Below are 15,672 nucleotides of genomic sequence, written 5' to 3' on the forward strand. Positions count from 1 at the left end.
CTGTTGGTTCACCCCACAATGGCCGCTGCGGCCGGCGCACTGCACTGATTCGAAGCCAGGAGCCAGGTGCTTCTCCTGGTCTCCCATGTGGGTACAGGGCCCAAGGACCTGGGCCATCCTCCACTGCCTTCCCAGGCCACATCAGAGAGCTGTACTGGAAGAGGAGCAACCGGGACAGAATCCGGTGCCCCGACCGGGACTAGAACCTGGTGTGCCGGCACCACAGGCGGAGGATTAGCCTATTGAGCCATGGTGCCGGCCAACATTCCTTCTTGATAATATTTTTATAATACCAATGTGGTCATGAATTCCCTTAGAAAAAGAACAATTATCTTAGAAACAGAACACACAGAACACGTTGCTATGTGCATCAGTGTAGGGCAGTAAGGGAATGCAATGTCTTAACTGTAACTTGGCCAAAACTTGTATTTAGAGGCCTGTTACTGTTTTTGTCTTTTACAAAATTTTTGTTTCCAAGGAAATCAATTATAGTTTTTCCTAAAAGACTGAGTTTATGTAGTGTATTTTTGGTTATCAAAATACTCTTTCCAGCTTTGTGATTTGGAATTGGTAAATATTCTTGAAGTGTGAAAAATCATGATGCATACATACTATATCTCAGTCACATAAATGTGGATTTTTTGTGTGTGCATGCACGGGACCCAAAAGGACATGTTAAACTCAACTGCTTGTGATTGCAGATAACTTTGTTCTTTGCTTCTTGTGTTTGTAAGTTTCCTGTAATGCACTTATTAGCTTTGAGAAAATAAAGGATATTTTAAACAAGCAAACAAACAAGAGCTTGTTGCAAGAAGGCCCTTTCATGGTTAAGAGCATGCCCAGAACCACAGACGGAAAACTGCTGCTGGGGAGGGGCTCCAGGGAAGCCTCTGGAGAATGCATAAAGTATAGACAAATAGGGTGAACTTCAGAAAGGAAGGGTGAGGAAGAGCAGTGCAAGCCAAGGAAGCAGGAGCCCCTGCACTTTGAAACAACACATCTGTGTGTACACAGGGATACCCAGGAGTAAACTTTGGAGGTCTGGAGAAGTTCCATTAGAGGAAGGGCAATGCCCAGCCCCATCTCCAAAAGGAAAAGAAGTCAGCAACACAGGACTCAAAGCCAGACTTTTGCATGTGGCTGAAATTGTGTTAACAGGCTTTGCTTCTTGTGTGGGAGAGATGATCACACAGGATTTCTATCCCCATAGTAAGATGACCAGGTCAGTATATATAAATATATATATTTATAAATATATGTATATATATATTTATATGTATTTTGGGAAACTTGAGAATGTTATGGAAAGCAGCATTAAAAGACAAGTTTATGGGACCAGTGCTGTGATATAGCAGGTACAGCTGCAGCTTGTGATGCTGGCTTGCCATATTGTTGTTGGTTCAAGACATGGCTGCTCCACTTCCCATTCAGTTCCCTGCTAATGCCCATGTGGGAGACCCAGAAGAAGCTCCTGGTTTCAGATTGGCCCAGGTCCAGCCATTGTGGCCATCTGGGGAGTGAATCAACAGATGAAAGATCTCTCTCCCTCTCTCTCTCTCTTTCAGTCACTCACTCTGCCTTTCAATAGATAAATGAATCTTTTAAAAAAAAAGGGTAAAAGGGTAAAAGTTCATTTTGGTGCCAAGAACTATCCATGCATACACATGTGGTCTTCAAAATGCTCTTGAACGTGAATATTATGACAAAAAACTCTGCATACATTTCATATTTTTCTTCCAAAATAAGCTTATATTTTACTTCTATTACTTTCTGCAAACTTCTTGAAGTACCCTGGTATGTAAAGTGCATTTAAAAAGTTAGAGAGAGTGCTCGCTTCAGCAGCTCATCTACTAAAACTGGAACAATACAGAGAAGATTAGCATGGCCCGTGCCCAAGGATGACATGCAAATTTGTGAAGCGTTCCATAGTTTTGAAACTGACATTATGAGAGGCAATTATTTGAACAGCCCTTATCTTGACTGTTGTGGAACAGTTTATTACTTCATTTTATTTACTTTATTTTTTTGTTCTTTTGTTTCTCTACTTAATACCATTGGTTGAAGTCCTTACTTAACATAGAATTAATCATAGATATATTAAGTCAATGGAAAATAGATCCCAGTTAAAAACAAGAGTGGGAAGGGGGGGGAGCTGTATAGATCCTCACACATTCCCACAGATTTACACCTAAGGGTGAAGCTAAAAGCTTGCCAAGGGGCTGGTCCAAATCCCTTTTAGCTGCGTGGCACTAATCCCATCTTATGTGATAAAGTGATCATATTAAGTATGGAATTGATCATATAAATACACCATAAGTCAAAGGGATCACATAAATAAGACCAAATGCCTGGTAATAAATATAGAATTATAAAGGAGAGAATGTTCCAACATGGGAAGCAGTCCACACTGCAGACTCATAGAATGACAAATGCCCTAAATAGCACTCTGACCTCAGAATCAGCCCCTAAGGCATTCAGGTCTGACTGAAAATACCATGAGAGCATTTCAGGCATGGAAAGCCAAGACATGGTGGCAAAAATGGTTCTCCTTGAAAGATCTCTGTGAGTGAGACCCCAGTGGAAAGAAAGGGCCATCAAAGAAGGATGTACTTTCCTCTGAAGGGAGGAGAGAACTTCCACTCTGCACAGGACCCTGTTTAAAAACAGATGGAGTTTGTGGACTCAGAAGACTTCCATAGCCTTGGCAGCTCATGTCACGAGCCTTGGGTGATCACTGACGTCATAAATAAGAGTGTCATTTGTTAAATCAACAACACTTGCTCCCCGTGTTGGACTTCTGTTCTTAATGAGGTGTACTATGAGAATCAATGGTAAAACTTGTCTTCAAACTGTACTTGATACTTTGTGTGTCCATGTGGGTGCAAATAGTTGAATAGAGTTGGTCTTCAGTATATAAAGTCAATTAAAAATGAATCTTAATGGAAAATGGAATGGGAGAGGGAGTGGGAGGTAGGATGTGAGTGGAAGTGGGAGGGCAGGAATGGGGGGAAGAAACACTATATCCCTAAAATCTGTACATATGAAATTTGTATTCATTAAATAAAAACCTTCAACATAGTCTGACAAAGAAGACATAAATGTACATATCAAAAAGTAAGACAGGAGCAGCTCTGTGGCATATTAGACTAAGCCTCAGCCTGTAGTGCTGGCATTTCGTATGGGCACTGGTTCTAGTCCCAGTTGCTCCTCTTCCAATACAGCTCTCTGCTATTGCCTGGGAAAGCCGTGGGTGACACTACAAGTGCTTGACCCCTGCACCCATGTGAGAAGACCTGGAGGAAGCTCCAGGGTCCTGGATTTGGATCAGCCCAGCTCTGGCTGTTGCAGCCATTTGGGGAGTGAACCAGTGGATGGAAAATCTCTCTCTCTTTCTTTCTCTCTCTCTCACTCCTGTCTGTAACGCTGCCTCTCAAATAAATAAATAATATTTTTAAAAATAAGAAAGAAGACAGCATTTTCAAAGAAATGAAATTTAAGGTAGAAAACATTTAATAGCAGAACTGAAAATATCAAAGTGGTATTACAACATCTGAACACGTATATATTATTTAAAACTGCAATTGACTAGAGAAAACAAAAACTATCACAATCAAATTAGAAAGGGATTCATGGGATTCAGGATTGGAGCTGTCTGCATCAGTTAGGGGCCCAGCAAAGTTATAACCAATGAAGACATAGAGAATGGGAGTAGGAGTAAAGGTAATTTAATAAGCTCTTGTGACAGGAAACACTTGTATTTTTCACTTTGTGTTTCTATGTGGGTGCAAACTGTTGAAATCTTTACTTAATATATGCTAAACTGATCTTCTGTATGTAAAGAGAATTGAAAATGAATCTTGATGTGAATGGAAGGGGGGAGGGAGAGGGAAAGGGGAGGGTTGAAGGTGGGGGGGAAGTTATGGGGTGGGGGGAGCCATTGTAATCCATAAGCTGTACTTTGGTATTCATTAAATAAAAGTTAAAAAAAATCACTTACCAAAATCAAATAGAATCTCCACAATATGTATATATTAGAAGCACTTCTCACACTCCATATCAATCTCTAATGATACAAAAAATGAATGTGAAAAAAACTTGCAAAAATATTACCAGATTTTAAAAAATACTTGTATGAAACTAATGAATCAAATGAGAAATAAAATTTTAATTACAGGTCATTAGAATACTCTCTCTCTCTCTCTCTCTCTCTGTTGAAATTGCGTTAATCATCGATTGAGTACAAATTTACAGACAAAATAATCAACAAGTTTGCATACTTTATAGCTCAACAGCTTAAGAATAAAACTTTATGCAATTTTTTGGAAACCAGAAGAAAGGAAATAACAATGGATGAGATTCTCTGTAGTCACTCTACTGTGCAACAGAAACCAGTACTTACACCTCCCCAGCTACAATTGAGTACCCAGGAATCAACCCGTCTCCATCACTTCCTGCCTCTTTCCTGCTCAGCCTCTGTACATCATCCTTTTTTTTTTAGCCTCAGTATGGTCATGCATTTTTTAGATGTCACATATGAGTGAAATCGTGCAAAGCTCGTCTTCCTCTGCCTGGTTTACTTCACGGGAAATAATGACCAAATCCATGCACGTTGATGCCTATGACAAGATTTCCCCCTGTTGTAATGGTTGAGTAGCATTTCATGGGTACCCCATTTGCTTTGTCTGTTATAAAACACACAGATATATTGGAACATCACATGGTACACAATAAATACGCATAATTTTATGTGAGCATTGAAAAATCTTCCAGTAAAGGGATGTATAATTTTTTTAACCATCTAGTTATGTGGTGATCCTAGAGGTGAATCTCATCAAGAAGAAAGAAAAGCCATGTATAAAAAAGCAGTAACTGTGGCTGGCCCTGTGGTTTAAGCCTCTGCATGTGGAAGAAAAGTGCTCCTTCAGGGTTAAGTGCAGTGAGAAGTGATACTGACTGCCCAGGTGGATCTCAGAGCAAATGCCAGTGTGGGAAAAAGAGTGTGGAATGCCTGTGAAGTTACTCATATTCTAGAAGCTGCAGCTTGCAGGGGATGTGTTGCTGTCCATGGCCTTGGCTATGTCGGGGGACAGGTGTCAGGTGACAGGTGGCAGCTGAAGGCCCTTGACTCAGGACCATTGATGAGCTCCAGTGCATCTCAGTGCTCTGGGCAGCAGCAGACAACTGTGAGTGTGGCCCATGAGTGACCCCCGTGTAACCCATCCCAGCTGTGACATTGTATTGTTGCTCTACCATGGGCCACTCTGTCCCAACATCCTGGCCAGCCTGAGTGGTTCCCAGTGGCCCCTGAGGGAAGGGTGCTCAACCCCAGTGCAGGATCTCTGTGGCCTCCAGGCGAGGCTGCAGGTCGAGAGCATCCCAGGATCAGACAGGCTCAGTGGTGCTCAGGAGGACAGGAGAGGGCATCTGCCTGGGGATGCTGCCCGTACAGTTCATGCAGGCTGGAAGTTCAAGGTGCTGAGGGAGGGCAAGGGATCTGAGCTCTGGTGTGCAAGTGCATGGCCTCCAGGATGCTGAGATGGGTGTGTGTGTGTGTGACTGTTTCTACACTTGTAACAAAGTTTACAATGTCAAAAAAAAGAAAATTTTTAAATAGAAAAAATGAAATAACAAAAATTTTGTACAGTTGTGTTTGTTGTAAGCCAAGAGTTAATAGAAGAATCAAATGTCTTTAAAAATTAGAAAATTCAGAAAGTCAAACAGTTGCAATAAGCTGTTAATTTCTTTTTATTATTATGATTATTATTATTAGTCATCATTTGTCAGAACCAATCAGCAGCCCACTGGAAGAACTGAGTGCTTTTGTCTCTATTTTAAAAACATTGTTATTTTAAAATGATTTTAACAGACATACACAATTTGTACAAATCTACGGCGTACTATATGTTCATTTCTTATTGAAGAACAAGGTGGGGCTCATTCAGTGTGGCCTGAGTGTGCAGTGTGAAGAAGAGTAGAGTGGTGTACTTTGGTGCTGAGAACTTCAAGCTCACTCCTCACTCACTGGCTCACAGAAAGCAACTTCAAACACTGCAAGCTCCATTCATGGTAGGTGCCCTATGCAGGTGCCATACTTGTATCCTGTCTGTATGGAGCCTGTCTATGTTTAGATGTGCAAATACCTACCATGTGTGACAACTGAATGCAGTACTGGGTACAGTAATGTGCAGTACAAGTAACCTGTGCAGTGGGCTGCATCACCTAGGTTTGTGTTCACAGACTCTTAGATGTGGGAAGGGCAGTCAAGTCACCTAACGATGCATTTCTCAGAATATGCCGTACTCTTTATGTGTGAAACTCTGTACTCGTGTATTTCTTACTGAGTCATAGCGTCACACTGTCCATTCATCCCTTCCCATCCATCCTTGGGTGACTTATGTGACCGTGTGACCTCACAGAGGTGTTCAGCTGTGTAAAGGGCAGAAGGCATCCGTTAGCTGGGTGCCAGGCTCCCATGCACTTGAGTGGAGTTAGAGTTAGATCTGTCAGATGGACGCTTCCTGTTGTAAGGAAGTCTGGAGTCCATTTGCAACACAGGGTGGTGGTCTGTGGGTTAGGCACAGATGTAGCAAAACTCACTAGGCAAACAGGATGCTGTGGAGTCACCAAATCACTGTAAAAGAACAGAGATGGAGGTGGAAGGTAGCTTTGTAACTGAAGCCATGTGCACGAAGATTGTAAACTCCATGGTACTCAGCCAGTGAGTACTCCCTGAGACTGCTGCAGCTCACAAAGCAAATTTGTTGGATGAGAAAGGCAGAGACCTCCAGACCCAGGACAGGCAGGGCCTGCACTACACCCCTCATAAGCAGGAAGCAGCTATAGTAGATGTGATGATTCTACGCCCTTCAACATCCCTTATGATTAAGGGAATGGAGTCTCTGGTGGGGGATGTTGTAGGCAGGCATATAGGATAAAATTGATCAGATTTGCGAGCTGGGAGTGCACGCCTTTACCACACCCCCTGTGTGATCTCATCCCCAGACATGGCCACACCTGTGCACCTGTCTGCCAATCAGACTAAATAACCAGTCCCGTTTGGAAATGGCTGAAAGCCCTGAAACCCGGTGGGGCTGGCCCTTTTTTGCCCTTTTTCACCATTATGCACCTTTGTTGTCCCACACCTTGGGGGAGCCTGGTCTTCGGGCTGCCTGAGCTTTCTGCCTTCCCTTTGCTACTCGTGATAAGCTGTTAATAGCTGCTCAAAACCAAATGAGTGCTGCACATGGCTTTTCCCTGTTTTCTGCTTTGCATGGAATCCAACTTAATTTTGAGACTTTCCCTTCTCCTTTAGATTAAATTAATGCCCTCACTTTTCTGTGCATTTCTCTCACAAAAAAAAAAAAAAAAAAAAAAAAAAAAAAAACTTAAAACTGATCATGTTGCCTGGTTTATTTGTGCCAGAATTCAGAATTCTTCTCTGAATATGTGCCAAGAGACCTGATGGCTTGTTAACATTTTGGATTATTAGTAAGCAAATCAGTAATATATTGGCACCCCAGATGGGACCTGTAACAACAGAGGGACCTTTAATAATGGAGGGACTTTTAATAACAGAAGGAATCCCCCAAAATTTATTAAAAGGGGGGAAAATCTGGCAGCATGATAAAAACTGGCTTCCCAAGTTTCCAACTGGGTCTCTCTTTCTGCACTCCTCCCCTTCTCCATCTGGGTTAGTGCTCTCCTTCCATGCCCAGCCACAGGTGGGGGAAGGTGAATGTGGGGCTCCAGTGCACTCACCCCACAGAGTGCAGGTGCTGGTCTGCCTGGAACCTGCACTGGCTTTCCTTCCACTGGTGAACTCCATGGGAGAGGGGCATTTGTCCTGAGGCCAGGGTGGATGAACCAGGCCGGGCCAAGTGGAGCTGTGGAGTTCAGCATGCAGCTGGCAGGCAGCCCGCCAACCAGCCTGGTAGGTTCTAGGGGCAGTGGTGGTAGCAGCGCATGCTCAGTGGCTTGTGCCTGGGCTATCATAGTGCCACAGCAGCTGATCATAGGAATTCTAACTAATGCACTGTATCCATGTCAAATGCTTAAGGATAATTAAGCTCATTAGAGCTGTGACTGTTTTTATTTCTCAGGTCTTACAAAGAAACTGTAAAGCTGTGTAGCTCAGCATACATTCCTATGGACTTACTTCTAAGGGTACAGTTTAAAAATTTGCCATGGCACGATATAAATAACATCAAGTACTGGGTAAAAATAATAGAATTAAAAGTAAGGAAAGAGCAATATGGGAAACAGACCACAGGGTAGACTCCTAGAATGACTTTCTCAGTAAATAACACTCTGATCTCAGAATCAACCCATAAGGCTTCCTGGTAAGGGTGCAAGGCCTGCGAGAGCATTTCAGGCATGGAAAGACAAGACTCTGTGACAAAAAATAATCCTCCACAGAGGATCTCTGTGAGACCTCAGAGGAAAGAAAGGGTCATCAAAGAAGGAGACACTCTTCTCTGAAGGGAGAAGAGAACAGACACTTTGCTTATGGCTGTGTCCGAATACTGACAGAGTCTATGGTCACAAAAGAGCCCATGAGAAGAGCCTGGGGTGATCACTGATGTCATAAAAAGAATGTTAATTGTTAAAGGAACAACAGTAGTCACTGTGCACTTGCTGCCCAAGTAGGACCTCTGTCCCTATTGAACTATAATATGAGAATCGACTGCAAATTCTCTCCCCAAACTGAACTCTACATGTTGTGTGAGGGAGTGGGAGCAAATTGTTGAAATCTATGATTAGTATAGAGTTGGTCCTCTGTATATAAAGTCATACTAAAAATGATCCATAATGAAGAAGGAGATGGGAGAGGAAATGGGAGGTGGGATGGGGGCGGGGTGGGTGGGATGGGGGAAAGAACCACTATATTCCTAAAGTTGTATCTATGTAAAAATGCATTCATTAAATAAAAAAAATATTGCCATGGGATCCTAAATCTCCTTGGGTACATGGTAAAAGAAGTAATGTTTTAAGTGTTAAAGTGGTCATATGGAAAGGATTAAGTTTTCAAGTGATCATATGAATGGGATTGATTATGAAAGTGATCATATCAATAGGATTAAGTGTTTACTGCTAATAATGAGGAGGATTAGAGGAGCAAATGCTCCAACATGGGAAGCAGTCCATACAGCAGATTAATAGAATGGCAGTTGCCTCAAGTAATTCTCAGTGACCTCAGAGTCAGCCCCAAAGGCATTCTGGTCTGGCTGAAAATCCCACAAGAGCATTTCAGGCATGGAAAGCCAGGATACCCATGGGAAAATTGTCCCTACCTGGAGGACCTCCCTGGGTGAGACCCCAGTGGAAAGAAGAGGTCATCAAAGAAGGATGTACTTTTCTCTGAAGGGAGGAGAGAACTTCCACTTTGCTATGGCCTTGTCTGAATACTGATGGAGTTTGTGGACTCAAAAGGCTTCCATAGCCTAGGCATCTCATGTCAAGGGCCTCGGGTTATCACTGACATCTTACATAAGAGTGTTAATTGTTAAATTAACAACCGGAGTCACTGTGTACTAACTTCCCATGCAGGATATATGTTTACAAAGAGCTACGGTATTAGCATCCATAGTAAAACTTGATCCCAAAGATTTACCTTGTTCTAACATGTTATATTCTTACTTGCCATAAGTTCTAGTGATGCGTAAGTGTCAGACTCCAGGGCCTGTATTCTTAGGTGTTTCTTTAAGGTTTACTAAGTGCCTCAAATGTGAACTCTTGGACCCATGTTACTCTGATATTCCCATCTGGTATGTTTTAACGTAAGGTCAAATACAGAGTACAGATGGTTAAAGGCCTCAGGACTACTAATGAGACAGTTGTTTCGATGCATTTTATTGTGGGCTAAACCTTTGCCTAAGGGAAAATTTCTTCTGCATCCCACTAAACCCAGAATCTGGGATAGTGTGGATAAAGAACATCCAAGAGCTCAGGTTTCTAAATGAGAGTTAGATTACCTGGGATATATGCTAACTCCAGAAAGTTGTGCTCTCTCAGTCAGAAGAAGGGAAGCTATTTTATATAAATGGTTTTCACAGACTAAAAAGGCGGCTAAGGATGTTTCTGGCAACAGCACGATTCTGTTGGATTTGGATTCCAAGTCTTTGTGTATGCTTTAAAAAGCCCTGATGTAGACACTGTGACGGACAGGGTAGCTACAAAAGTTGTTCCAAAGAATATAGGAGCTTTTAACAGATGCTTCATCATTGGGAATTACTGATGACAGGATTCTATGGAGTATGGATTCCAGGATTTGGATTCTAAGCCTTTGTATGTACTCTGAAAGGCCCTGATACAGACACACTGTACTGGACAGGGGAGCTACAAAATGTGTTCCAAGGAACTAAAGAGCTTTTGACAAAACTCCAACATGAGAAATTCCTGAGTAAGCCATTCTTAGAAAGATCTGAGTTACGGCTTAAATGGCAGGGATTTTCCAGGTGCTACTGAGGGTGACTACCTCAGTGAAATTAGGATTAAACTTCTCTCTCTTACGTCTTCACAGGTGAACTCAAAAGACACCCTTATTATTCCTGTAAGCCAACTAGAGACCTTAAGTATCTCTTCCAAACAAAAAGGATTAGTAAATCCTTTACTTTCCTGGAATCAAGCCTGCTGCACCTTAAGGCAAATATATTGTACCTGCCTCTTTTGATTCTTTCTTGGAACTGTTATTGACAATAAAACTCCTAATGAGTTCTTCTATTATATTTCTCTATGCTCAAGCTAAATGGGCCCATATCTAATTGAGGGTAACCAATCACCACCCTCTACCTGGGAGTCTGTAAGATGCGTCCTTTTCATCTTAAGACACAGTCCACTTACATTTGGTTTTATTCTGATTTTTCTTATGCTAATTAACAAACTTAAACTTTCAGAACTCGACTTCTGGGAATAACTGACCATGCAGGGAACACAGACATTGGTGGTGACCAAGACTGCTCCAGCTCACAAAACAGATTAGATGAGCAAGACAGAGACGTCCAGACCCAGGACAGGCAGGGCCTGCGCTACACCCCTCATAAGCAGGAAGCAGCTATAGAAGATGTGATGATTCTACGCCCTTCAACATCCCTTAGGATTAAGGGAATGGAGTCTCTGAGGGGGGATGTTACAGGCAGGCATGTAGGATAAAACTGAACAGATTTGTGAGCTGGAAGACCTGTCATCAAAAAGGTAGCTGCACTTTTTAATATTTATTTATATACTTTTTTTTGCTGGAAACCAAACAAGACAAATGTATTATAAACAGTGACTGTGGCAAGAGGCCAGTGCCTGGCTGAGGCTGACTTTTGCGGTTTGATTTGAGGTCCTTGTAAAATTCGGTAAATTTTAACCTACCTTTCTTGAAAGCAAGTTACAAAGAGAATGGTATTCACACATTTGCCACCTACAAACCTTTTGGGGTCTTCTTAGATACGTTTTCTTTTGACTGAAGCAAGCGTGTCAGAAAGGAAGAGAGAAAAGCAGATAACGAATTATTGATTGAGGCTCACAACTGTCAGCACCTTAAGGTGAGGGGGTCTGATACCTGGTGACAAAATTTGTATAACAGGAAGACCTCAGGAAATTCCCATGTCTCTCAGAGATGGAGAGCCACTCTTCATGGCTCAGTCTGTCACTCTGATGTTTGGGTTTTATAATGGGAATTATTTACTTTATATCTATGAAAACAGAATTTCTCAGAAGAATAGCACACAGATAGAAATCCTTGAGTCACCTGAAGTTAGGGTAAGTGACTCACCAAGTGTGAATGTGTATGTGTGTGTCAGTGTGTGTCTGAAAAGGTGTCTAAGAATAGAACACTGTGAGTTGCTCATCAGTCTAAGTGTGAGGGCTTTGTGGCAGCATTGATGTTTATTATTTGCTGCTCTTCCCTGGATAAAAAACTTCATGCCCCATCTTTCCTGAGTGCCCCAGAAGAGTTCCCTCACCTTGTGCTGGGAAAATGAATGTGTTAAGCCTTACTGATGAGGCTTCCAATATCTTCCCTATAAATCTTTGTGAAAAGCTAAGAGGTCTTTTCTGGGCCATTAGCCACACAGAATTTTCTTAATTCTATGTTTAGCTCTGACATATGTCTGATATATGTCATATTCTGCTGCTTTTCCCAGGACATTGGCAGGGAGCTGGATCAGAAGCAGAGCAGCTGGGATACCAACAAGTGCCCATATAGGATGCCAGCATTGCAGACAGTGGCTTTACCCACTACATCGTACCCCGGGGCCTCTCTATGATTCTTTTGTAAGAGGGGTAACAGGTGCTGGCGCCGCAACTCAATAGGCTAATCCTCCGCCTTGCGGCGCCGGCACACGGGGTTCTAGTCCCAGTCGGGGTGCCAGATTCTGTACCAGTTGCCCCTCTTCCAGGCCGGCTCTCTGCTATGGCCTGGAAGTGCAGTGGAGGATGGCCCAAGTGTTTGGGCCCTGCACCCCATGGGAGACCAGGATAAGTACCTGGCTCTTGCCATCGGATCAGCGCGCGATGCGCCGGTCGTAGCGTGCTGGCCGCGGCGGCCATTGGAGAGTGAACCAACGGCAAAGGAAGACCTTTCTCTCTGTCTCTCTCTCTCTCTCTCTCTCACTGTCCACTCTGCCTGTAAAAAAAAAGGGTAACAGGTAATCCCACTGAGTTATTCTCCTAAAGTTGAGAATGGGACTACTGTGCAGTTGGTCAAGGGAAAAATGAATTCATAAACACGAGAGGAAGGAACTGATGTATTCTTGTCCCAGTCTGAATGTGGATTTCTGCCAAACTTTTTCAGATATTCTTCATGAGGTTAAGTCTTTGCTCAAAATCATATCTGCTGGAGATTGACAACAGGTGTTATCTCCCACTGCCCTTATCAGTAAGGCAATGTAACCAAATAATGCTTATCAAACATGGGTCTAAAGGAAAGCATGGGCAGAGGAAATAGAAAGAAGATGGGAATATTTCTTAAAGACAACCAGTGGATGTGACAGAGTTTGAACTTAAACTCTCCTGTCTTACTAATGCAAAGTGTAGTGTGTTTCAAATTTTAATTTGCACTTTGATTCTACAGAATTTTTGGCCTTCCACAAGACAAATCCTCACTTACTTGCTTACTCTCATGTCTCCCAGAACATCCATGTTTTATAGCCAGTAAAATGTCTGGTTAACCAAAGCTACTAATCCAAGAGGAAGAGTTCCAGCAGGAAACATGTCTAGAATGAGTGAGAAACAGATAAAAGGAGCAGGAAATAAGACTGGCTGAGGAATTTTTTTGGCTACTATTCCTAGAAGCAACACTCAGAACCAATTTTCAACTTTGCAAAGTTTGGGTTTAGAGTAATTCTGTCTCCTCTTCCATTATTAAGGCTGTGAGCTTGGTGAGCAAACAATCCTTCCATGTGTGCATGCATGAGTTCCCGAGGCAAGAGTGTATGCTAGAGAATTTCTAAAAATACAACATAAAGTTGTACATCAACAGTCAGGACAAGGGCTGATCAAGTCACTGTTTCTCATAGTGTCTATTTCACTTCAACAGGTTTCCTTTTTGGTGCTCGGTTAGTTGTCACCGATCAGGGAGAACATATGATATTTGTCCCTTTGGGATTGGCTTATTTCACTCAGCATGATGTTTTCCAGATTTTGTTGCAAATGACCGGATTTCATTGTTTTTTACTGCTGTATAGTATTCTATAGAGTACATGTCCCATAATTTCTTTATCCAGTCTACTGTTGATGGGCATTTAGGTTGATTCCAGGTCTTAGCCATTGTGAATTGGGCTGCAATAAGCATTAAGATGTACAACTTAATACTTTATCCCTTTTAGTGTTTTTTTTTGTTCTACTTAATAATATTGGTTGAACTCTGTAATTAACACACAATTATTCCTAGGTATTTAAATTTAACTGAAAAGTTATCTCTGTTAAATATAAGAGTGGGAATAAGAGAGGAGGAAATGTACAATTTGGGACATGCTCAATCGGACTTGCCCCAAATGGTAGAGTTAGAAACATGCCAGGGGATTCCAATTCAATCCCATCAAGGTGGCATGTACCAATGCCATCTCACTAGTCCAAGTGATCAATTTCATCTCACAATTGATCACACTGTTAGGTCTAAGAGTCAAAGGGATCACATAAACAAGACTGGTATCTGCTAATACTAACTGATAGAATTAAAAAGGAGAGAATGATCCAACATGGGAAGTGGGATACACAGCAGACTCATAGAATGGCAGATGTCCTAAACAGCACTCTGGCCTCAAATCAGCCCTTAAGGCAATAGGATCTGGCTGAAGAGCCCATGAGAGTATTTTAGGCATGGAAAACCAAGACACTCTGAAAAAAAAACCCATAAATGAAAGATTTCTGCGAGTGAGATCCCAGTGGAAAGAACGGGCCATCAAAGAAGGAGGTACCTTTCTCTGAAGGGAGGAATGAGAGAACTTCCACTTTGACTATGACCTTTTCTAAATAAGATCAGAGTCAGCGAACTCAAAGGGCTTCCATAGCCTTGGCAACTCATGACAAGAGCCTAGGGAAATTACTGATGCCATAAACAAGAGTGTCAATTTGTTAAGTCAACAACAGGAGTCACTGTGCACTTACTCCTCATGTAGGATCTCTGTCCTTAATGTGCTGTACATTGTGAATTCATGCTTTCACTAGTACTGAAACAGTATTTCACACTTCATGTTTCTGTGTGGGTGCAAACTGTTGAAATCTTTACTTAATATGTACTAAATTGATCTGTGATAATTGAAAATGAATCTTGACGTGAATGGAATGGGAGAGGGAGCGGGAGATGGGAGGGTTGCGGTTGGGAGGGAAGTTATGGCGGGGGGGGAGAGCCATTGTAATCCATAAGTTGTACTTTGGAAATTTATATTTATTAAATAAAAGTTAGAAAAGACTCAAAAAATATACAACATAAAGATGCAATTGCCCACACTCTGAATTGCTTCTTCATTGTTTCCAGTAGCTACTACCTGCATGTTCAGTCATGGGCCTTCTAAGAAGTGTACAGGGGTGGGACAGTTGTCATAGGTAATTTCTTGAGTTAATAGCATGACAGCAGTTTTGAAAGTGAGTAAATTAAGGTAACCCAGAATAAATTGAAAAGAAGCAATTCCAAAACATACTTTTTCAATTTCATTAGTTTTGTTGCAGATGTGATACATTGTATTATATATTATATAATGTTAACCATTTCATACACATATATATACTCATATAAATAAAAAATATTCATTTGCAGGGAAGAGAGAGAGACAGAGACCATCCATCTACTGGTTCACTCCCTCAAAATTACCTGCAACAGCGAGAGCCAGGTCAGACCCAAGTCATTTCCAATCAGATATCCCATTTGGGTGGCAGGGGGCCAAGTACGTTACCAGTCTTCTGCCACTTCCAAGGATGCATTAGTAGGGAGCTGGATTGGAAGCAATGTGTCTGGGACCACAGTCAGCACTTCAGTATGTTAGGTGGGCATCCTGGGCAGCGTAACACACTGTGCCACAGTGGCAGCTCCCCCCATGTTAACCATCTTTCAGTGAGCAAGGCAGTGGCATTAAATACATTCACATTGCTGTGTCACCATCACCACCATCCTCTCAGGAGCTCTCTTCACGTCCTGTAAATGAAACTCCATGACCGTTAAACAACTCTCTCTTCTTGACTAACCCTAGC

The 15,672-nt window shown here is 42.1% G+C and overlaps 1 protein-coding gene and 1 non-coding gene across 2 annotated transcripts in view; both read left to right on the forward strand.

The window, feature by feature from the left end:
* The window catches only part of LOC127487786 (solute carrier family 53 member 1-like), a 147,879-nt gene extending 133,109 nt beyond the window's left edge, over positions 1-14,770 (forward strand). The window contains exon 7 of the mRNA XM_070052152.1: positions 10,520-14,770. Coding sequence (XP_069908253.1) covers positions 10,520-10,523 — 4 coding nt within the window. The 3' untranslated portion in view covers positions 10,524-14,770. The remainder of the gene's footprint in view (positions 1-10,519) is intronic.
* On the forward strand, positions 1,827-1,933 carry LOC127487788 (U6 spliceosomal RNA). The gene has a single exon (XR_007914969.1). It is a non-coding gene; the product is annotated as a U6 spliceosomal RNA (small nuclear RNA).
* Positions 14,771-15,672: the final 902 nt, after the last annotated feature.

This window comes from Oryctolagus cuniculus, chromosome 11 (assembly GCF_964237555.1).
Source record: "Oryctolagus cuniculus chromosome 11, mOryCun1.1, whole genome shotgun sequence".
In the NCBI taxonomy this organism is placed as follows: Eukaryota; Metazoa; Chordata; class Mammalia; order Lagomorpha; family Leporidae; genus Oryctolagus; species Oryctolagus cuniculus.